General features: G+C 43.5%; 3 protein-coding genes across 11 annotated transcripts in view; 1 reads left to right on the forward strand and 2 right to left on the reverse strand.

Annotated features, from left to right (window-relative positions):
- Positions 1-972: 972 nt before the first annotated feature.
- On the reverse strand, positions 973-8427 carry CDCA4 (cell division cycle associated 4). 8 transcript variants are annotated; one of them, XM_085547796.1, is made up of 4 exons: positions 8326-8427; positions 5252-5332; positions 3110-3345; positions 973-2967 (listed from the first exon to the last, which is right to left on the reverse strand). In XM_085547796.1, the coding sequence occupies exon 4, from the start codon at positions 2959-2961 to the stop codon at positions 2212-2214; it is 750 nt and encodes a 249-aa protein (XP_085403922.1). In that variant the 5' UTR covers positions 2962-2967; positions 3110-3345; positions 5252-5332; positions 8326-8427; the 3' UTR covers positions 973-2211. The 8 variants fall into 8 exon arrangements, with proteins under 8 accessions (XP_085403922.1, XP_015721049.2, XP_032300708.2 ...); XM_015865563.3 differs by having other exon boundaries at positions 3110-3400; XM_032444817.2 differs by having other exon boundaries at positions 3110-3476.
- A 74-nt stretch (positions 8428-8501) lies between these two features.
- On the forward strand, positions 8502-11305 carry LOC116653515 (uncharacterized). Its single transcript, XM_032445093.2, has 2 exons — positions 8502-9040; positions 10971-11305. The coding sequence occupies exons 1-2, from the start codon at positions 8502-8504 to the stop codon at positions 11062-11064; spliced, it is 633 nt and encodes a 210-aa protein (XP_032300984.2). The 3' UTR covers positions 11065-11305.
- Positions 11306-19119: 7814 nt separating this feature from the next.
- Positions 19120-22419, reverse strand: part of GPR132 (G protein-coupled receptor 132) — a 64830-nt gene continuing 61530 nt past the window's right edge. For both annotated transcript variants that reach the window (XM_015865701.3, XM_032445045.2), the window contains exon 4: positions 19120-22335. In XM_015865701.3, the coding sequence (XP_015721187.1) occupies positions 21200-22335 (1136 nt within the window). In that variant the 3' untranslated portion in view covers positions 19120-21199. The remainder of the gene's footprint in view (positions 22336-22419) is intronic.

Genomic DNA, 22419 nt, shown 5'->3' on the forward strand with positions numbered 1-22419 from the left:
CACGTGCCATGAACATTCACACTAACTCCCACCTCATACACAAGACTGAAGCATACTGAAAAGGGGAAAACATCTAAATATCTAAAGCATCAAGCACATTTTCTTGAGGATTTATCATTTGGGAAGTAATTTCTCATATTGTAACACTGACAAATAAACCAGACTGTTCTTTCCCTGGGAGATATGACAGTTTACGTCAACTTTTGTATCCTACTGGATTGTGATAATGTACTACACCTTTCAGTTATCAGTGATGTCTCTGTTGTTTAAGATGTCCAATAATACTTTGTGTTTCTTTGGTCCAGCTGTATCACACAGATTGAAACTGCCAAGGATCTATATAATACTTCATATTTGAAACAGCTGTTAATGAAGATTTAATTGAGGAAGCAATGTTTTACTACTACAGCAAGTAAAGATTGATATGAATTCCACTATCATATCTGAATAATTTAGCAAGTGATGTCATTTTTTTCCCCCCAAACCAGATGCTTTAGAATCACTTGTTGAAAACCTAAGCCCAGAAGTATATTTTTGTGGGGGTGACACCAGAATACCCTCAACACTCTCCTGCCATCACCAACTCTGCTTTGGGGACATCTGAGAATCTGAAAAAGACAGCACACACAGTAAGATGTATAAGAAAGCACAGGCTGCCAGGTATGGAAATACACTCTAAGTTCAGTGATTCAAATCTACAGAAAATGACTAAGTCAGTGGTGTACTTCTTCCTCTTGGCTAAAACATTCCAGAAACAAATCAATCAACCTTCTCCCCCTCGTGTACCTCACTGCTCAGTTAGGCCTCTTGCCACGTTTTATCTTTTGCAACAAAACCATACAGCGTATGTATTTTATGTATCCCTCCCCTCACTTCTTCCCTTCCCCCCCCCCCCCCAAAACACTGTCTCGTAACAATATGCTTAATTATATAGTCACATGAATGTGAGCATTTGAAGAAAAGAACACCATCCCGTGTTGTATTCTCTTTTGTTATTTAAAAAAAAAAAACAAACACAAAAAAAAGCAAGAGGAAAGTCATTTAGGAGTGGAGCACGCTAATTATGACAAGACATGGAGACATATCAGTTGAGATTTAAAGGCCGCTAGTAACACTTTTTGTAGTAATTAGTGCAAGATAGTTAACCCATATAAACAAATATTTGATGGTAGATTTCAGTGACAGACAATTCACTTGATGACATTTACATATAAATACACATAAATAAAATCCTAAGTAATTTAGGTTTGTAGTTAAGAAAAAATACGGTCTGAAATGAATTGAATGTAATTGTCTCTAGTTGGATCAGAGCTCTTCCTCAAACGACAACCAAGTATATGGGGTATAAAAAGCATAACAGTACAATTCTCAATTTAGTAAAGTACTACTCTATAAAACAGAACCATGAAAACAGCTCTTACATTTTAATGTAAAGTATAAAATTGTATATTTACATTTACATACACTTTACTGAACTACGTCGGGTAGCTCACAGTAAAAAAACATCCCTTTTTGAAAACCTTTCAAAAAATACATCAACTGCAGATAGGATCCAAAGTTGCTAAGTTAGCAGCTGACACAGCATCTGTAGTAAAAATATATTTTAGGAAAATACCTGGAAAAATCTAAACACCAATAAACACTTTGAAACTATCTTTAAAGTAAAAAAAAATGTAGCAAAATTGAGAAGCTAGCTAGAATAATGGGAACTATTGCATACTGCTCTTTAAGAGCCATGTAGCGACTTAGAAGCAGCAAATATTATAGGAGTTATGTGGTGTAGCAAAGTGGAAACTGGAGGAAAATGGGGAGCCAGTTATCCAGCTTCTCACTGTGTTTGTTACAGAAGGATAAGAAGAAAGAAGGATGAGAGAATCCCTCTCGCTAAGCATATCCTCTGCCAAAGGCTAGAACAAATTGGTAGAAGTAACCCAAATTTGAAAGCCTTGGACCACATACTTGAAAACATTTACCGTATGTACTTACAGTTCAGTGGACAAGAGATTGGATCATTACACTACAAGTTGCAGGTTAACTTCAGGAGTTAACACTATTTTGCAATATGAAGTGCTTTTTTTTTAATATATATATATCTATATAATATATAGATATTTGTAAAATACATGTGCAGATTTGATAGAGCAAACTGTGGAAATAGCTTTCTTGAGTCTTTTTTCCATTAACAGATCTTTATCTCCTACACAAGGAGTTTCAGGATTCAACAAGGATTTCTACAATATGATCAAGCTCGTTAAGATCAGATTTACAATTAGAGCTAGAAGTTGTAGTTGTTGGAGAAGGAAATGGTTCTAGCCCATCACAGTGTCCCATTTTTGTGTTGCTCATCATGCCCGTTAACATAGTATCAAGATCATAGTAAGAATTGTCAACTTCTGAAAACAGGTCTTCAACTGTATTAGGACTTTTGTTCTCCAGAGTCTCAAATATTTGATCTAACGACTTTTGAAAATTTCCTTTATTTTCTTGTGAATTCTCCATTTCCCACACATTACTTTGCAGGTTTCTCAGAGCTTGCACCGAAGAGGCTGTTGACATAGTTTCTGAACTATCTTGTGCCTGGTCACCCTCAAAGTCTTTACTGAAAGTACTGTAACCTGGAACATGCTTCCCTTCAGCTTGCTCCCTAGATGAGCGACAGAGGATATCTGTTGAAACAAGACGATCCACTGATGCCTGGCCTGTATTCTGCATATTTATCATCTGCCAAGTCCCATCTTGGGTCATTTCCTCTTGGATCTGGCGTACCGTGTTGGCAATAAGTACTGAACGACAAAGGTTGGGTTCGACCAGCATGTGGCACAGCTGAAGTTTAACCAAGGACATATCTAAAAGCGACTGTCGCTGAAGATTATATGAAGGAATAGCCTTAATACCAGCCAGAGTTCCTTCAATATCTTCTTCGCCATCAAAACACTTCCTTTTCAGTCCTCGCATAAACATTGTGTCCTGTTTAAAAAAAAAAAAAGTTAAAAAAATATTGTACAACACGAGCAGCTCAACAGACAGAAAATCAAAAGTCTAAAAAAAAGTAAAACAGAAAAACTAAACAGCAAAATCTTTGAAGATAAAAACATCGGAATTATCATACCAGGTTATAGAATGGCCATTGTGGTACAACAAGGGTCAGGAACACATGGACAGGGTCCCAAAGGCGACACTCAGGAACCAGGAGTGAGCAGGTCCATGAGTCATGGCTTCGCAGAGAGGCAGCTGAGAGAGGCAGGGGCTCCCAGCTCCTTGTTCCCACTAAATGCCAGACTTGATGGAAGTCAGGAGCCGCTGCTTCGCACAGAAGCGACCATCTCAACAGTTGTATTTCACCTACTGGAGAGGCAGTTTCTCCTCGCTTCTCCTGAGTTTCTACTGGCATGTTTAACCTCTAATTTTGGAAATAAAAATACAACCTGGCACACCATCTTTTACACATATATGACCCCAGCAGAAAACCAAGATGCCTAATGTAGGAACAGAACAAAACAAAAAAAAAAACGAAGAAAAAAAAGATATCTCACAGACAGGTTAAGTTACTGTGATCACTTGGGGTGTAACACAGATTCAGTTCATATAACTCAAGCAGTCCTTCACGTGCCCTTAAGTGAGTAAATGAACAGCACAATTGCAAATATGAATTGTGTAATTCCAATCAGGACAGAGCCATCTTCTGTATGGGCTTCTGCACTTCTTTCCCAGAAGACCATTAAAAACTAAAATTCTTGTATTCCTCCTTTATATTCACTAGCTAAAATGACTGGAGCGCATGCAGGCTTCTGATTATTTCCATCTAAAAAAATCACCTCCAGAATTAACTAAGGTATGAATTTCAAGCAGTAGTTTCCAGATTGTCATCTGAATTGCATTGGTTTTTAAAGCAGTGCTCCACGCAAGTGAAGCACTATAGCTGACCACTTCAAATACAAAGTAACTGTTTGTAAAGGCAACTGATGTCACTTAGTCTTAGAAAATAGAATGCAAAAGAAAACTGGCACCTAATCTCCACGTTTATACACCTTTATTACGTCCCTTTGAAGTCTTCTGCCCTCAGAGTTCTTTGCTAATATTCTGGGAATGTTATACAGTGATTCAAGTAGAATGACATTTTTCAGCTCAAAGCTGATAAGACCGAACTGCTATTGCTGCAGTGTGTTTTATTCTGCTTCTCTTGGTAAACCCTAATCTCTGCCTTGCTTTTGGTAGCAATGGAATAGTTCACATGTTTTCAGAGTGATCTCTTTCAGCTTTTTCAGCATTAGTAAAAATTCACCCAAGTGAGACTACATTGCTCCTTTATCGTACATTACACTCTTATCTACTCTCAAAACATGAGGCCAGCACAGCAGCAACAGAAACATTTGGTCTACCTCTGTACAACACTTCTCACGTTGCTGCCTGTATCTACAAATTAATGTTCCATTGAATTTGCTCTCTTAAAGATTTCCTTCCATTGAAGGCTGAGAACTCTTTAAAAGTGACAATACACACAGAATACAGTATAGAACACATGAATTTTGTCTTCAGGTCGTGCTTAATAGACTTCTAAAAAGCTATCCGTGGATGATCAGTATATTAAATGCTTTTGAAGTTTCATTCTAAAGTTTTCTCCTGTAACTCAACATATTTGTATTATTTCTGACATAAAAAAGAAACCACAACCTAAGTTCCTACTTAATAGTTCCTTTTCCAGACCTTTAGGCATGAAAACTTTGTATCCGGTTATATCCTGTATCATTTTTTATGTAATGTTGTATTTACAATGTTTACACAAACACACCCTACGTGCAACAACCTCTAGGAAACACCTTTTGTGCCTAATGATAATAGAGGGTTGATTATGTCAGACTTTAAATGTTGCATGCAGAGCTTCAAATTTCTGTTTATTTCAACTTCTTTTCTTGTAAAAGAATAATAAAACAGCAATTCAACGTTAACATGATTTTGAACCATCTACTGTTTGACAAATAGCTTCTAAGACACACAAGTGGAATAAGAGAATGGAGCACAAAACTTGAAATCATCAGTACATCACACATGCAAGTTGGTAGAAAACCAACAAAAAACCCCAAAAGAAATTATTTTTAAGCATTTCACAGAACTCACTGGATTTTTCAATCACTTTTCCCATTGTAATACTTACTCCTAATAGTTTTTCTTACAGTTCTTCATCGCCTTGTTTCTTAATCTGCTCAAAATACAAGAAGGTTTCTGTTTCGTGTAAGGAGAAAAAGCTACATACCAGTAATTGTGCTTGATGTAGTCCTTCCTCTTCTCCCATGCTACTGAGCAAGAGTCCATACAGTTACAGTTAGGGCAGCACCTACCGAGGACCAGGAAGGAAGATCGTCAGGCAAGGATAGGAGATGCACAGCAAAACCATTTCCCATTTCAGAAACATACACACTTCTACTTTTTCAATTGCTTCAGCATCTCTATCCTCACAGCACTCACTAAGGTGATTTGCCGAACAATACACACAGAATCTGTGACAGGAGAAGGAAACTGCCAATTTAAGTCCAAGTCCTGGGCTATTACGCTGACCTTTGGACCAGCCCTCCCCTTATCCCTGTGCTTTTGTCATTAAAGAGCAAACAAAATCTTTAGCCACCATCTGAAAAGCAGAAATGTGTATAGCAAGGCATACTGAAAGCAAGCTGATCACACAAGTGCACAGTTTTCACCTTTGTTGTACAGAACCATACACCTCCACAGCATCTACAGGAAAAGAATTTGCATGTACGAGTAGAAAACTGAAAGAGCAAAGGTGGATTTTCCTTTAGCAGCAGCACAGAAACCTTATGACTAAGATTTTCTTTGCAAGATGTCAAAAATGAAAGTAATGACAGTAATGAAATGGTTTTAGGTAGGAAGGCTGAGTTTTCAAAACACATTCGAGGCAAAACAAGATCGAATATACCGAACACAGCTATCAAATACAGGCAGAATTCCTTTAACAACTAAAGCAAAAAGAAAGCTGTTTCAATGGACTCCAAAGACCTTATAGGAAAAAACACGAATACAATCCTGCTCCTGTTCCAGACGTGTCTGACTGTACGAATCAGTTCAGTGTCTGCAACTGAAGTTGACCTAGAAAATAAGTTAACTGGATATATATGTACATCTTTGCTTTCTGTTGTGGCTGCTAATTAAAAATGTTGAAAAAGCAGTTGGTTTTGAAATTGGGGAGAGGGGAAGAGATAGCTGACAATGGCAGAAAGCCATCTGTTTTTCTCCAGGGGCTGCATATTAAAATAAGGCATTAAAAAAGCCACCTTAAACACTCTCAAGCCTAAATCTTTTGATACAACCCCAAAATATTACAACTAAACCACTGTCACGTCCTGAAAACTATATCTCAACCAACTCTTCCTCTTACAGACTGAGCTAACAGCAGCGCTCCAGAGAGAATGGTGAGGCACCTGAACCACAGCTCCAGTGACATCACAGCACACAGGCAGTGCTCCTCATTTCCATCAATCACCTCACAATGCTATAGAAGTTCTGTTGCTCCCTGGGTATATTCTCAGCCCATTCTGTAAACAAAACGCAGGCTCTTACAGTAACTATTTGAATCTTTGAATCTGAATTTGCTGACAATAGTAGGACACGGGGAAATGGTTTTAAGTTAAAAGAGGGAAGATTTAGGTTGGATGTTAGGGGGAAGTTCTTCACTAGGAGAGTGGTTAGGCCCTGGAACAGGCTGCCCAGGGAGGTTGTGGATGCCCTGTCCTTGGAGGTGTTCAAGGCCAGGTTGGACGGGGCCCTGGGTAACCTGATCTAGTAAAGGTGTATGTTTGGTGGCCCTGCCAGGCAGGGGGGTTGGAACTACATGATCCTTGAGGTCCCTTCCAACCCGGGTCATTCTGTGATTCTGTTCCCTGTCCAATGAGTGCCTCACAACCAAAGTTCTTAATGATTATTTTAACCTTAATAGCCACAACCAAATTCAATTAAAACCTTGCAAATAAATAACCACCCCCTGCCTTTTCTGCACCATCTCCAACAAGTACTCATCTCAAGAGAACCCTAACCTTCAAATCGTATTAATTAAAATGCTAAGTGTGCCTCTCTATTGATTTACATATTAATGTACTCAAAAAGGTATCAGCTGTTACATAAAACCTCCTGGTACATGCCTGCAGGATTGCTGCTGCTCTGGATGCAAGGTGTTCCAAGTCCCCCCCTACTTTCAGGCAGGATCTGCCCCTGTTCAAGAGGCAATATGTGTCCTGGCTGTATCTTATCATCTCCATTCTGCTGGCTGCTACCTCGCAAGCCCAAAGTTACTGTGCCAAAACCTTAAGTGTTGTTTGAAACAGCTGTAGGAAAGAAGTTGTCAAGGAGACAATGGCTATTTGCGGGATAACTAAGTATGAAAAAAAAAAGGGGGGGGGGGAGCTGCGTGGCTTTTTGTCTGTTGGAATAGCAGGGCAGGAAGCACAGTGCTATGTCACTGACCAAAAATGCTGCTTTTGAGTTTGTGACAAACTCCCAGCCTGCTTTACAAATAAGGTGCTTGAAACCTGATCCAATTCTTGCTGGAGCATCAGCTTACACATTCCAGGAGCACAGTCTGATGGAGGTAGTAACACGCCGCAAAAGACGGTACCGGCTGCTTCAGAACAAGGCATTTTCTAACAGTTGAGCTAACTCTAAGAAAGAGATTCTAGCACTGTTCGTCTTTAGGAGGAAGTAGACATAAGATGCATAAATCTAAAGAGAAGCTGGAAAGGCAGCGACTCCCTTAAGGGCACGTATATGTGCCCTTTTCCAGGGTGGGCTCTCCCAAGGTCGGGAACACCCCGACGGGCTCGAGACAAAGACAGGAGAGAAGCGCTGGGGCTGGGTCCCCCCAGGGCAGCACGCAAGGAACCGAGCCAGGACAGCGCGAACAGCGAAGGCGGCGGAGCGGGGGGAGGCGGCGGTGGAGGCGGGCATGGGGCGGGGAGCGAGCCCGGGCGCACGCAGGCTGGGGAGGGAGCGCGGCGGGGGCCGAGGCGGGGCCGAGCATCGGGGGCAGCCGGGGGAGGGCGGCGTAGGAAGGGAAGGGGCCGAGGAGGCGGCCCCGACGGGGAAGGGCCCTGAGGGGCTCTCACCGCTTCCCGAGGAGCCGCGTGCGAGCCGGACCAACGGGCGGCCGTTCCTCGGCGTCCCGCGCTCCCGGCGAACCGCCCGCCGCCATTTTGGATCCGCTCCCTCCTCCGCGGGCTCCGCAGACCCCGGCCCCCCCCCCGCCCTCCCCGCGCAAAGCCCCGTTGGGACAAACAGCGGGCGGTGCCGCAGCCCACATCCCGCCCGGCCGTCCCCACTCACCGCTCCACTGCCGCTGCCGTCACCTCCCGGCACACGAGCCCCGCTCCCGCCTCGGCGCTCGCTCCGCGCTTGAGGGAAGGGGCGTAGCCAACCGTATAGCCCGGCCCCGCCCCCCTCGCCCGCCATCTTATTGTCAGGGCCCACAAAGGATCTCGCCCCCCGGGCTGTGCCGTTGGATGGCGCAAACGCCGCTCGCCTTTACGATTGGATGCGCCGTCACCGCGGCTCCCGGCCGCTCCCGCCCCTCAGTCTCGGCGCTGGGGAGGCTGCACGGTTGCCATAGAGCCGGGCCCTTCCCCTCGGCCGTGACAGGCTGGGAGGCGGGGGCCGAGGCGGAGCCCCCGTTTCAAACAGCAGCCAAAGCCCCGCGGTGTGGCTGGGCTGTGGGCCACGGGCTCCGGCGGGAGCAGGTTGAGACCTGGCTCGGCAGCAGCCCGCCCCCAGGCCGTGCCGCCCCCGCTGGGCCGGGCTGCTCCGCTCTCGTTTTGCTCCACTCCGCGCCGCTTCCCTCAGGGCCGAGAGTCCCCGACGCCTCCCGCCCCCTCAGCCCGCAGGGTGCCGGGCCCCGTGACTCCATTAGCAAGGCTTGTGGCATTTCCTGTCTGAGCCCCGCAGGCTGCTTCCCTCGGTGTCCCAGCAGCTCCAACCTTCGACTTGAGCGAACGGCCCAACGCTTTGGACGCCTCGCTCTTGGCTTTGGTGCTGCGGGACATCTGTAAGCGCTTAGCTGCTTTCCCGGCCCTGTGAGAAGCCGGGAGGGGGGAATGAGCTCGTCCCGGTTCCAGCTGCTCGGGAAGGTTGGGCACCGGGAGGCTCTGCGGGCCCGGGGAGAGAAGAGAAATAGAGAGAAAGAGGAGACTGGGCAGCAGGAGGGAGCAGAAAGTGGGTCTGGGAGTGAGGGCTGTGAAACAGTAGAGAGCTGCAACTTGGTAGGATAAAATAATGCTTACACAAGCAAGGTCACTCTTGGGATGAGAGGATAATGAGAGGGTATCAACTTTTATCAACCCCAGTAAATTCTCCAGCGAAACAAAGGAAGAACCAATGCAATAAGAGGATAGCTGATAGATTATAAGCTCTACGTTGTTTGTAAAGGAGAACTCTGGAAAGGTTCTCAGTGCTTTCTTTGTAAAGCTGAGAAAGCTGATGTGTGCTTAGTCAAGATATGAGAAGGTTTGATTACTCTCAGGAGAGAACAACTCTCGAATCTCACTTGTATGAAACATAAATTGACAAGTCAAAAGGGAAATATCCGGCCAAACTGATGCAAAACAATACAGACCAAAGTATTTACTAGAAAGCAGACGATCTCTGATAGTACCAAGATAGTATTACAAAGAAAATAATTGAATTGTAACCACAGTATGACACTGCAGGGATCTGCTTGCTGATGTAATGACTACCATGTATGACAGGAGAAAATGATGCAAACCAGCTCAGCACATCTCGTAGGAAGATGGAGAAGGACCGGCAGCCGGCAGAAACTTCAGAGTGGTAGAACTGAGGAGATTTAGAAGCCTTGGCAGCCCTGTGAAAGTGTAATCTCATGGTTTAACCACAGTGGGCTTCGCCATGGCCTCAACGATACAGATCCATCCTTAGCATGCTGCCCTGACCCCCATTGCTCGGCTTGGCACACAGATGCAGGACAGACCCGGCTTCAGTCCTCATGAGCCACACGTGCACACGGGCTGTGCCCATGCCACCGCTCAGCGGCTGCTGGAGCCGTGCTGGCAGCCGGCCCTGGCTGTTCCCAGTCCTCTGCTTCAGCAGACAGCCAACTCTCCCAGGGCCTCCTTCCCTGGCACTGCCTGGTGCCGGCTGCGTGAGCTGCGTGTAGTGCTGCTTTGCAGGCAGCCGCTGACCCTCCCAGCCCCCTTCCCGTGCTGGGCTGCGCTTGATGCCTCTGGAGCTTTGCTGCTCCTTTCGCAGAGCCCCTGCTGGGCTGGCCAGACTTTCACACATCGGCAGTGACGGGAAAGCTGCTGTAGAATTGGACAGTGTTTATAAAACCACAGGAATTAATAGGAACTCGACGGCTGAGTGCAGGGCTGAAACTGTGCTTTTAAAGACAAAAAAGAAAAGTGATTTCCAGTTTATTTGTGCTGCTTTGAGCTTTGCAAAGGATCTCAGACCGTGATACTTCCACGTTGCGAATGATTATTAAAAATGTGCTTTTAAAATAGTTTTAAAGGGTCAGCGCTGTTACTACTTATGGAGGTGAACCTGCCTTAGTGGGGGTGGGTTGGACTAAATGATCTCTAGAGGTCCCTTCTGACCCTTGTGATTCTGTAACAAGAGGCAAATCCATGCAGAGTGAAGTTCCTCACTTCTGTTGGGTCACTGAGCTGCTATGATTTCCAGCCTACAGGAAGGTCTCTCCAAGAAAGTGTTTCATCTGCACTGACGAGCACTGTCTCTGGGTGTTTGTATGGGACTTACTTCCGCGTTTCTCAACCAGTGGGTTGCAAGCCTGCAGATAAAGAGGTTAGGAAAGTCAGACAGGCGGTTGCTTAAGCTTTGAAGCAAATAGTTTGAGAGAGATAGGAGTGAGTCCTGTCTCAGGCCCAAAACTGTGACGACAATGAAGCATTTTCCACTACGCCCTGCTGTGTGGCTGCAGCGTTTTCTGCCTTTCCTTCTAGGGCCCTGAGGGCCAGAAAGCTGGGTGAGGAGAGCAGGAAAATGTGCGCTTGCACTGCCGGTGCTGGGAGCCAAGCAGACATGAGTCAGCCTTGAGCTGGAAGCTGTGCAGCTGTCGTCAGTGCGGTGCTGCTGCTGAGCCCTGTCGGGAGGCAAGGTGTGCTCATCCAGCTCCGTGCTGCACCAGCGTGACCCTGTGCGGTAGGAGAAGAGTTTGGGCTGTGGTTCAGAACTGGGACGGAGCTTGCCTGCCTCTGCCTGCCAAAGACAACATGGACGTGCTCTGAGTCTGTGTTGTTTCTCTCATAATAAATGCTTGATTAAAGCTTGTAAGTTATGCGTGTCTTTCTTTAATTTGGCTCAGGAGCAGGGCAGGAGGCTTGTTTGTAATGTATCGTTTCCTTTAAGCCTAACCTGGCAAATTCTGCCTACCTTTGAAATAAGCAGCATTGCAAAACAGTCCCGAGTGCTTCTGCAGATGAGCGCATTCCTGCAGCAGAGCTCAGCCTAAAACTCTAGGAGCAGATGGAAGAAAGGCTAAGGAAAGTAATTAAATGTGGCTGTTCCCTAAGAAGTAAGCCTGTTGTAGCTGCTCAGCTGAGCCCTGTAAGCCAGATACAGGCTACAGCCTCACTTTGTACTGTCTGCAGTCACAGCACTGCGAATTTTGTAGCATCATAGAATCATTTGAATTGGAAGGAAACTTTAAGGGCAGTCTGATCCAACTCCGCTGCAATAACAGGGACCCCTACAGCTCCATCAGGTGTTCAGAACCCTGTCCAACCTGACCTTGGATGTCTAAAGTGTCTGTTTCCTTCTTTCTTATAGACTTTCTTTAGATACTGAAAGGCTGAGAAGATCGAAGAGGAAGTGTTTTCATGTTACTGGTGTGTGTTAATGTGTGAGCACCCAGTGTCTGTGGCACAAACATGGAGTTTGGAGTGAGTGAGTGAGGAGGAAGAGGAGAATATATCTGAACTGTGCATTGATGGGCTAAATGTAGCTTGATGTTGGGTGATAGTGACACTGGCATCAAGCGTTAGTGGTTTGGAAAATGAGCATAGCAGTCAGAGCACTCATCGCATCAACTATTACATGCACAAGCCAATAGGTACTTGACCAGGGCAGTGTTTGTCTGGCTGTGTTGGCTCAGCTGTTGAGCAACTGAGGAGTTATAGCAGACAGGTGATGGGAGGGAGGGTGTGTGGCTGTCAGTGTGAGCTGTGGCAAAGCAAGTCCATTCCTAGGCTGAAATTTGTCTGTCTCAGGCCACCAACCTCAGGCTTTAGGTTCTGATCTGTCTACAAGAAGTCCAGGAGGATTAGGGATGACATGAGCCAAGAAACAAGCAGAGAATGAGATAAGAAGAACTTTTGGAGGCTCTGTTGGGATAGAACAAGGGAAAATGTTTTCAAAGAGGGGAGATTTAGACTGGATAAAAGGAAAAGGTTTTTATTACTGTAAGGATGCTGAGGCACTGGGCTGGGTTGTTCATAGAGGTAGTGGATGCCTTGTCCCTGGAGATGCTCAAAGTCAGGCTGGATGGGGCTCTGAGCACCTGATGGAGCTGTAGGTGTCCCTGTTCATTGAGGAGGAGCCAGATAAGATGGCCTTTAAAGGTCCCTTCCAATTCAAATGATTCTGTGATTCTATGATCCAACTAAGAAACCCTATGTGCTAAAACCGCCACCACCACCATTATCAGCTAATAGCAATCTGGAACTGATAACAAATTATTAAGAGGAGTTATTAATATGTTCTGACTGCAGGGAATAAAAAGCAGGGGAAACAGGGAAGGGAAAACTTAGGCTTGTACTAGTCTGCAGACTCCTTTAACCTGCTTTCCTAACATGGTCGTGTTGGGGTTAAGAACCCTTGACAGAAAACTGTAGAGGTTAGTAGCCATCAGTTTCCTCTGCTGGTCAGAAAGACCAGAAAGATAGAGTGCCTTCATATGACATTATTTGTTGGTTTTCCTCAGCCACCAGGATGTCACCAAATAAAAATAAAAGAAGTGTCTTCATCAAGATTTACATCTGTCAGCTGCTTCAGAGGAAGTGATTTCAGCAGTGGGTGTATGCAAAACTACACAAGCTGAAGGAACTACAAACTGAGATGCTCAGCTGTAAAACACAAGTCATGTATATTGTATGCTGGCAGGCGGGGGACAGCAGTAATACGTGGCTTCATGTTGGCGATAGGATGCTTGTGGTAGGAACAAAACACAGATGATAAAAGTTTTGTTAAGGCTTAAGTGATACCTATCAAGGTAGCACTACTGTGATAGAAACCTTTATGGCAAAGCTCAGCGCTTTGTATCAAACAGCAGAAGTCTCCAGGTTATGCGGTAGCAGTGAGCAAAAATGGATTTTAAAGTGCTGAATGTTATTTGGGCTTTTCTTTTAAGGCTTCTGAGCCCCCTTCTGGATTGTCATGGCAGTTCTGCTCCATGTTTGTGAGGGGCAAGATGGTTTTGTTGTTGCAAACAACGAATAGGTGTTCTCTCATAACTGGGGCAGCACACCTATTTGCTTTGTGACGGGGATTTCATTTTAAACATACGTTTTGGACATTTGAATTACATGTTGTCTGGTGCTGCCTAAAATATATTCCATATCTAAGCATAAATACCATGGAATATGACAGTTGCTATAGTAACTAAGCATCTACTATTAAAAAGCACCCCAAGCTCATAACCTTGTCACTACACAAGGTATTCCTGTCTTTGCAGCGGGCTAAGTACCATATTTTCTTCTTGGAGTTAGTCTGCTACTGATGATGTGTTTGCGCTGTGCATATGAAGGTCTTTTCTTCTTCACTAGCTCTACCTTCCTTTGAAAACTGCAGCTACTGTAGGAACAAAATAGCCTGAAGCGGTTGCAAGCTGAAGAAGTTAATGAATAATTCCTTCTTCAGATATCCTTGAACATACGTTCGAGTACATCTTTCAGATCCTTCAGGTCAGATTTGAGGCGTGCACCTTTGCTGCTGTGCATCTTTTGATATGGCTGTGTTATTCTCATGGAATCAGCCTTTTGGGAGGCGTTGTGCTCTTTTGAGAATTCTCATCCCTGAAAATTACAGTGACAACAGGAAACCAATTTCTGCAGTACTGGCAAAGCGGAGAGTTATAATTGAAGAGCATGGACAGAACTAACAGAACTTTTCAGCTCATTGAGCTCAGGTTGCCTTGTAGTTTTGAGGCATTTGGCATAGTTCTGCTAGATGGGACCCCAGTTGTAACCATTGACAGCACTTGTTGTATTGCATTTTTCAGAACAGAAATGTGTTTTTCCTCTGGCCCATCACTACTAAGGAGAGTAGAATTCTAGAGGTGAGGGAGCTGGGGATAAGCTGGTACAGAAGTAGTGCTTTATTTGCAAGTTAAATTGACCCTTCTCTGACTGGGAGGGTAACTGAAGGCTGTGATGACATGTTGGAGTACTCAGATTGCTTCCCATTTTTGCTTTATAGTCTGGTGAATTGATAGGTTAAACTGTAAAACATACCGTATCCACAAATTATTGCTGATGTTGATTTGATGGTGGCTTATCTGAATTACAGTCTATGAGAAAAACTACATTTTAAACTAAGTTTGAAGATAACAGTTATAATTTAGAAAGGGTGTCCAAAGATGAACATAAAATGCACATGAACTCATGAAGCAGGGCATGGAAAGTCATATTTAAGGTGTAATTGCTTAGCTTTGTTTTTACTTTCTTTCTTTCCTAAGGGAATGCTTGTGAATGCCTGTCTGACTTATCTGGTTAAAGGGTTAACCCAATTAGAGGCATGAGCATGAACACAGATAAGAGGCTGTGAGCAAGTCTCTTTCTCTGCTCTGGGTCCTGTGCCTTGATGGGAATGACAGCCCTGACTTCTGTAGCAATAAAGGAACGTTAAACCCACATCTCCTGCTGCTCTATCAGTAGCCAGTGACAGCCCAGCAATCATTTCAAAATGTCTTAGGTTAACAGAGTAATACATGTTTAATTGGCCTGACTTAATGTGACTAACAAACAGCACCGAGTGCCAGTTGACATGCAATAGAGGCACAGAAGCTGTGCGGAGCAGTGCAGGGTGATGTAGAGCACTGTGTGTAGGCAGAGAGACAGAGGAACTGCTGAGGCTTTGCTCACTGCATGCTGGATGTGCAGGCACTGCAGCAGCCGGCTCAGCTGAGTGCTGTGTTTCCCTTCCTCCCCTGCATCCTCTCCATGGGCAGATCCTGGCAATCCCCATCACCCTCTGTTTTTTCTTGTTTGACACATGGAAATTGTCTCTGCTTTTCTTTGCACGATATTTCTTGTTTTCTTGTATATTCCTTGTTACACTTCTGTTTTCTGCTTCTCCTTTTTCTTTCTGTACACAGCCGCCATTTGAATATGGATATTCGTTTCTGCCATGGCTGGCTAAGCACCACGACCCAATCTACTTCAGTCTCAACAACCCATGATTACGGGCTGGCAACTTAGAGCCAATTTTCTTTTTTCTTTTCATCTTTCACTCTGAAGTCCACGACGGCCAGCAGGGCAAATAGGTGAGAGTGTGGTGCCCTCTGGTGCCTGCATTGAGCTGCTGGAGAAACAGCAGCTGGTGAGTGGAAAGGATGTGGGTTTGAATTTCAAAATGCAACAAACCTGGCCAGAATAATAAAAACCGGAAATATAGAAAAGAGAATTAAATCTCGGTGTCGTTTCTGAAATCAAAAGCTCCTGCTGCATGGTTCGTAGCAGAGCAGTGGACTCACGATGTGGAGCTGACTGATGAGTCGACTGCTGGAGTATGTTGGGTATAAAAGCTTTTCTCCATGTCAGCCAGTTTGACCCATGATGATGAAACAATGACAGGTCAGGATTATACATTAACGGGGTTCTATGTTAGAATGGATACATCCAAGCTATATTTCTCCATCAAACATACTTCCTCCAAATCCAGGTGGTTTAGAATTGGTATGAAATGGAAACCCAGGCCAGCAAAAACCCTTCAGATTTGCATTCAATTCACGGCAGGAAGGCTGATTTCATACATTTGCTTTAATTTTGTGTTTAGTTTTAATGGGTTTTGGTATCTCCAGAGAAAACTTTTCTTGGATTTTTCTTGTCTTAGAATTTGACTAAGAGGTTCTAGGATCTGAAACTGAAAGGTTAGAAAACAAAGAGACAAAGATTTAATACACGAATATTTCTGGTTGGAAGAGTCAGTGACTTGTCCCGAATGAAGCAAGCAGGGCCCACAGCTCTCCTTAGAGCAGGTGGTGCTGTAAGATCACACATCTTCAATGTTGCTTTTCTGGAGCAATGAAGTTAACCTGCTGTCCCTTCCTACCCCATGGATCTTCTCCATTATTACATTATAACCTTTCAGTATCTACATTCAGTGTACAGAGAAAGTTCACCCATCCCTCTCTTTTTTCTTTGCTTCTGACGGTAACTTTAGGCTCATTCTTGGCTTAGATCTTCTGCCTTTTGTCAAGGGGCCATTCCCACAGTAAGTCAAGAAAGCAAGTACTAAGTCATATCCCTGAGATTCTTTTTCATCTAAAACATATTTTCCTTCCTTTTTGCACACAGCAATGTGCATTCAGTCTGAGTTCAGCTTGAGAAGTGTGTTTCTTATCTTTGGGACACAACTACTACTGCAAGTAATGAAGTTAAGTGCGTCATTCCATCAAGAGCCAGATATGGAAGGTGAAACAGCAAGCGCTATTAGCATTACCGATGGAGCTTAGTAACCATGTCACTAGCAGGGGGGTAAAGTTAAATAGAAGTCACTAGCAGGGGGGTAAAGTTAAATGGAAGTCCTCTTTTTTTTAATTCTTCTTCTTCTTTTTTTTTTTCTTTTTTCTTTTTTCTTTTTTCCTTCCCCGAAGCTTATGAATAAACAGAAGCAATTGCAGAGCTTCAAAGCTGTCTCTGAAAGTGCTGACTCAGTAGAATTTGTGTTTCAGTTGCTTATAATCACCTCCACGCAGCTCACTGCCCCTCTGCAGTAAGCACTGACTATGCATACGGCACGCACCTGATCACTCTTTCTAGTGTCTGGTGCAAGGGGCTGTGTTTTAAGCAGGCAGACAATACTCAAGGGAAGAAGCGTTCCATTTTACAGAAGGAGAACTGTGATTCAGACTGAAGAATTTGTAAGCAACAGTTTTGAATACTTATGTATTTGCATACTCGTTCAGAACATCTGTGACTTCAGGTTTACAAGGCTTTTCAGGACTCCGTGTATCATACAGCATCCTCTTCCCACACTGTCTCTTCTCTTTAATGCTTCACCTCCCTCAAGAAAGCATTTCAAGACAGACCTTTGAACATGCAGGGGATGCTTTGTGCTCAAGGGTTGTAACGTACGTGCCCCGCTACAGACTGAGGCTGCCAAACAGGATGGATTGTCTGATGCTGTACTGAGAAGGCATATTCTGCGGTTGCTCGTGCAGACAATATACATATGATATTCTGTGAAACTCTTACCACATTGCTTATTGCCCCTCCTCAACCGACTTTCTATCTACCTACAAGGCTGGTTTTTTTTCCCCCTTTTCTTTTGTGTTTATTTTTTTCTGCTTGATTATCTCTGAGCATTTCTTACAGGGCAGAGTAAGAGGGTGAGACCCCAGAAACTACCAGTGATCTGAAACACAGAGATGAGACGTGAGTTTAGAGTCGTTTCTAACTACTGGCTCTTGAGAACAACAACTAACAGCAGTTACCGGGACATCAGCATTAGCCTAATTTGGGATAACAGATTTCCCTTTGTTATTCACATTCCTTTCACTTGAGAACTGCCTGTCAGGAGGCCTCTCTGCACCCCTGGTGCAAACAGAATACAAGAAGCGCCCTCTCCTGTGCAATGCTTAATGGTGCAGGGAATGAGAAGGAGCTCGGCGGGATGTAAAGCACCGCAAAACGGAGTAAAAGAGATGGAGAGGTCAGGTATGTTTGGTACCCTCACCTCTAGATGCTACTTGCAGAAGAGATGCTGCTGCCCATATGCTTCCCCTGCACACCAAAGAGGTTCCAAACATGACTGCATTTCTCTGATATGATCCCCCATCCTTATTTGTTCCATGAAAATAAGGCAGACAGGCAACTTTGCCTTATTTTTTCTCTATAGAGGCCGTTTCCTAAAAGACCTTCCCCACAGCATGGCCTGTAGGAAGGCAATACAGTCTTGATGAGAAAATATAAGATTGTGAATAGCTTTGAAACCCTGGTTCTGAGTTAGGTTTCATCACTTGCCCCCAAACAGAACTTTGACATTGGGTTGTATGTGATAGCAGGAACTGAATGAGAGCAGCTGCAAGGCTACCAGCTGCAGATTAAACTTGGTCATACTTAGAGTCTGATTTTATTCATGTCTGTGTTTGCCTGTTTTACAGAGGAAGAATAGCTGTACTTGTGAAGCAAAATTTAATACTGAGCATACCGAATATTTCTTAGAGGGGAATGGAGAATTCTAAGTGAGTTTTTGCCAGCAAAGATGTGATGCAGTACTTGTAATTTGCAATGAAGAATTAATGAATAAACAAAAAGATATATAATCTGCAAAGACTAGTTTGTCCAGCTCTAGTTGATATCCAGAAGTTATTCACTTTATGCTTCACATCCATGCTTAAAATATTCAGCAATCTACTTATATCCCAAGTACATTAGGAATGTCTGAGAGATGTAGAAATAAAATGATCTTTTATTATCTTGGATGATAGCAGTAGGAGGTGAGGGAATGGCATGGAGGGGAGAGTCGGGGGTGGGGGGGCTTAGGAAAGGGCTGTGCCCCGGAGGGCAGTGGGCCTGGCCCTGAGCTGCCCTGCCAGAGTCAGGGAGCATTGGGACACCTAACCCTAATCTACACAATCAGTTGGCCTTTCAGATCTGTTCTGACCTAAGTAATTTCCTTTGCTAGGTCTCCAGCAAGTATCCTAGTGTTGAGATCCTTCCATTTTTACATGATATACTGTGTAACAAAACAGTGAGCTTCAGTTTATGGCATGAAAGCACTCAGTGTATCTGATGGGCTGCTCTGACAATGTAGAAATAGCATTTCTTGGTGTCTTCACCTGGCTCCCATAATACCTTCAGTATTCTGCCACAGGATAAGTTAGATTGGAAAGGTTCTCTGGGGACTGTGTAGGTCATCTTCAAAGTCAGATCGGGTTGCAAAAGGGTTTATTTCAGAGTGTATCGGAACAACGATGCTCCAAAGACTCTCATTAAGAGAAGACGCACAGTGATACAGTAATTTGGAAAGGCAAGTGAATTAGACAAGGCAAAAGGATTACTGATGTTGTGTCAGACCCTGCTAATCCCCATCCCCCGCATCGATGGCGCTGGACTCCAAATTATTTGATTTAAATACGCTTGCTTTTTTTTCACATGAAAAGCATCAGAGAGATTTCTAAAGTCATCAGGTTGAATATCCCATTTGCGACCATTTCAATCAATTCAGAAGTCTGAAGTCTGTCTCTTAGGTTTCTTCCAAAGTCACCTTTATCGTTCACCGAAGTCTTACATGTAGACTATGGAAATCCTGAGGTTGGGGCAGTTTGCTTACGTGTCTTCAGAGATTAATCAGCAACCCCCTGGGCTGACCGGGGCTGTTCTGAGCAACGCCTGCTGCTGATTTTCTTAGTAATGGGAAGTTTGATTTTCAGCAAAGTCACAGACATTCAGCGCTCACCTTTTTACCTCAGAGCGTCTGAGCTCTGAGATGCACGTGAAAACAGAAAACGGCCATTTGTTAATTAACATCACAACATGGTTGCACATTTTTCCAGGAGACGGTCCTTTATTACATTCAGTATCGTGCAAACTCCTTTTGAAAAGACAAACATTTCACAGGAAGATGTCGGAGGGCTCATTAAATAACACAAAAATTAGATGCATCATAAATACATTAGCTTGAGGATATGCCATTTGGGTGCAGTGCTTCTTCCCAAAAGTGGGTAAGAACAAAGTATAACATACAGAAATACCTAACACAATTTAAGAATACTAACAAATACTTAATGCCAATTTAAAACTATTACTGAAATACAACACTGCAGATAAAGCAGAATGGCACTATGGAACGCTTTAGAAACTCGTACTGAAATAAACTTTTGTGATGTTTGATTTTGGTCGCATAAAAAATACGAAGAAGGTTTTTTAGATAAATCTTGCCAGGTGGTAGAGTTTATTTCATAATTTCTAGTTTGAAGGCACAGGATATTGCCATCAGTAGTTTATTCAGAACAAAAAATGGAGGCAGAAACAAGGAAATCTGCCATGCACAGTCTCAGTGTATGCTGTCAGTGTGTCCAAAGGAATTACCATCAATGAGGAGAAGGGACTGTGTTCTTCATGCTGCCACCCTTCCTTGTCAGAAAGGCTTCTTTGCCAATAAGTCTATACTCTCCTATAGATCCTGTTCACTAAAATCCAGATCGATACAGTGAGGGAAGCATTATTGTAGTCAGAAATGAAACATGAGTTCAACAGATACTTGGAGATGGCATAAAAACAGTCCCTGATTCCACCTGAAAATGTTTATCTTTTCTAAACATTTCACCCCGTTCCAGAGTTAACAACGAAACAAGGAAAATCTACCAACTGTAAAATATCAAGCAGTAGAAGGGCACAACTTCTGTTTATACACGTTTCCAGGACACTGTTTTGCTCTTTACTCAGTATGTACAAGGTAGATTAAACTACATATTGCAGCATTAGGAACATTTTCAAGGCTCTTGAAAGACTTCCTCATTTTTTATATTTTCCACTGGTTAACCACAAACTGTAACAACAGGATACATGCATGAGAATCTGAACATGTACCTGGTGATTTCAACCAGAAGAATGGGCCTCACATTCATCTCCCAGCTTGGGTGTTTCTTTTTGTTCAACTCAGAAGAAGTAAATGATTCTCAGTTTGTAAGAGTCCAAAAAATAAGCTTTTAAGACTTTAGTTTGGGTCAAAGTCAGTTTCACAGTCTGTTCCACATGTTTTTCACAAAGCAAGGCCTTCACTGGTGGTACTGATGGGCAAACCTCATTGAAGGATAGAAACAGAAATAAGAAGTAACGTTCCCATAATGTTCTCAAGGAGTTGCTGGCCCATGTACTGTAAAAAAAAAACAACCAACCAACCCTTCCTTTGGACATCAGCACATAAATATTTGTGTGCTGCACTGTGCAGTCTGAAGATTGCACTGAGGAGTTCTTTGCTGCCAGCAGCCAGCTGCAGTTGCAAACTGCTAGCTACCACCTTCTGGGTCTTGGCTATTATGACTGCATATGGTCTCCTGCACATGTGATGAACTTGATGTCTCTCTGTTTTCTTCCCTTAATACTCCTTCCTGTGATTCTTTTTGCCTTTTCAATTTGCTGCTGTCAGTCTTATGATTAATGGATGAGTTGAGCCTGGATGAGTTTGATTTCCACCTTCTCAGACTTCTATAGAAATCTTTCCTGACGTTTTCACTAGTCAGCACGTAGATGATAGGATCGGCAATGCCATTTGCAGTTGATAAACACAAAAACCCTGTAAAAACTGAATATATGCTTTTTTCAAATGAACACGAGCAATCCTGATGAAACATAAAGTATATGGCTCTTATTAAGAGTACCACGTGGTAGGGAGCAAAGCACATCAGGAAAATGACAATGATGGCAATTGCCAGATACTTCACTTTGGCTTTTTGGTGACAAGTCACACTGTCACTTGTTTTTGTTCTTTGGAAAATCTTGTAGTTGGTGAAGATGAGAATTGTGAAAGGTATGACAAACCCAAACAGGAATCTGGCAAAGCTGAAAGAAGCCAGTGTTTTGTCAAGGGGTAAGGTCTCAAAGCAGTTCTTGTTATGTAAACTAGTCATTTTAAATATTGGACTGTGGATTACTGCAACCACAGCAACAAGAAAACATACTATTATGATTGCCTTTTTGCGTCCTCTTCTCCCTCTTGATTCCAGAGCATACACCAGTGCCACATAACGATCCATAGAAATACAGCATAAAAGCAGAATGCTGATGTATATGTTGCAGAAAAATATGAATCCTGTCAATCTGCAAACCTGTTCACCCATAGTCCACTGGTGATCCTGTTGCACGTAGATAATCCAGATAGGCAAGGTACTTAAATACATCAGATCACACAATGATAAACTGAAAATGTAGATGGCAATTGCATTATTCCTTCGGATTTGTGCAAGTGTGAGCAGGGATGTTAAGCAATTTGCTGGAAGACCAATGGCAAAAACAATGCTGTAAACAGCAATTAGAAGTATCTTGCTGTCTTTGTAGGGAATATCCAGGCAAATAGTGATATTATCCCTTTCAATTGAGTTACAGGATGCATTATCTCCCATGATTTTTTCCCAGCTGTTGTTTTCTGTGAATCAGAAGACAAGATGGAAAGTTAGTATTTGCATCAATTCAAAGTGTGTCAGTAAAGGCAGTAATCCCATAGATGCGA

Source organism: Coturnix japonica, chromosome 5 (assembly GCF_054131305.1).
Source record: "Coturnix japonica strain WE chromosome 5, WE-NBRP24, whole genome shotgun sequence".
Lineage (NCBI taxonomy): Eukaryota > Metazoa > Chordata > Aves > Galliformes > Phasianidae > Coturnix > Coturnix japonica.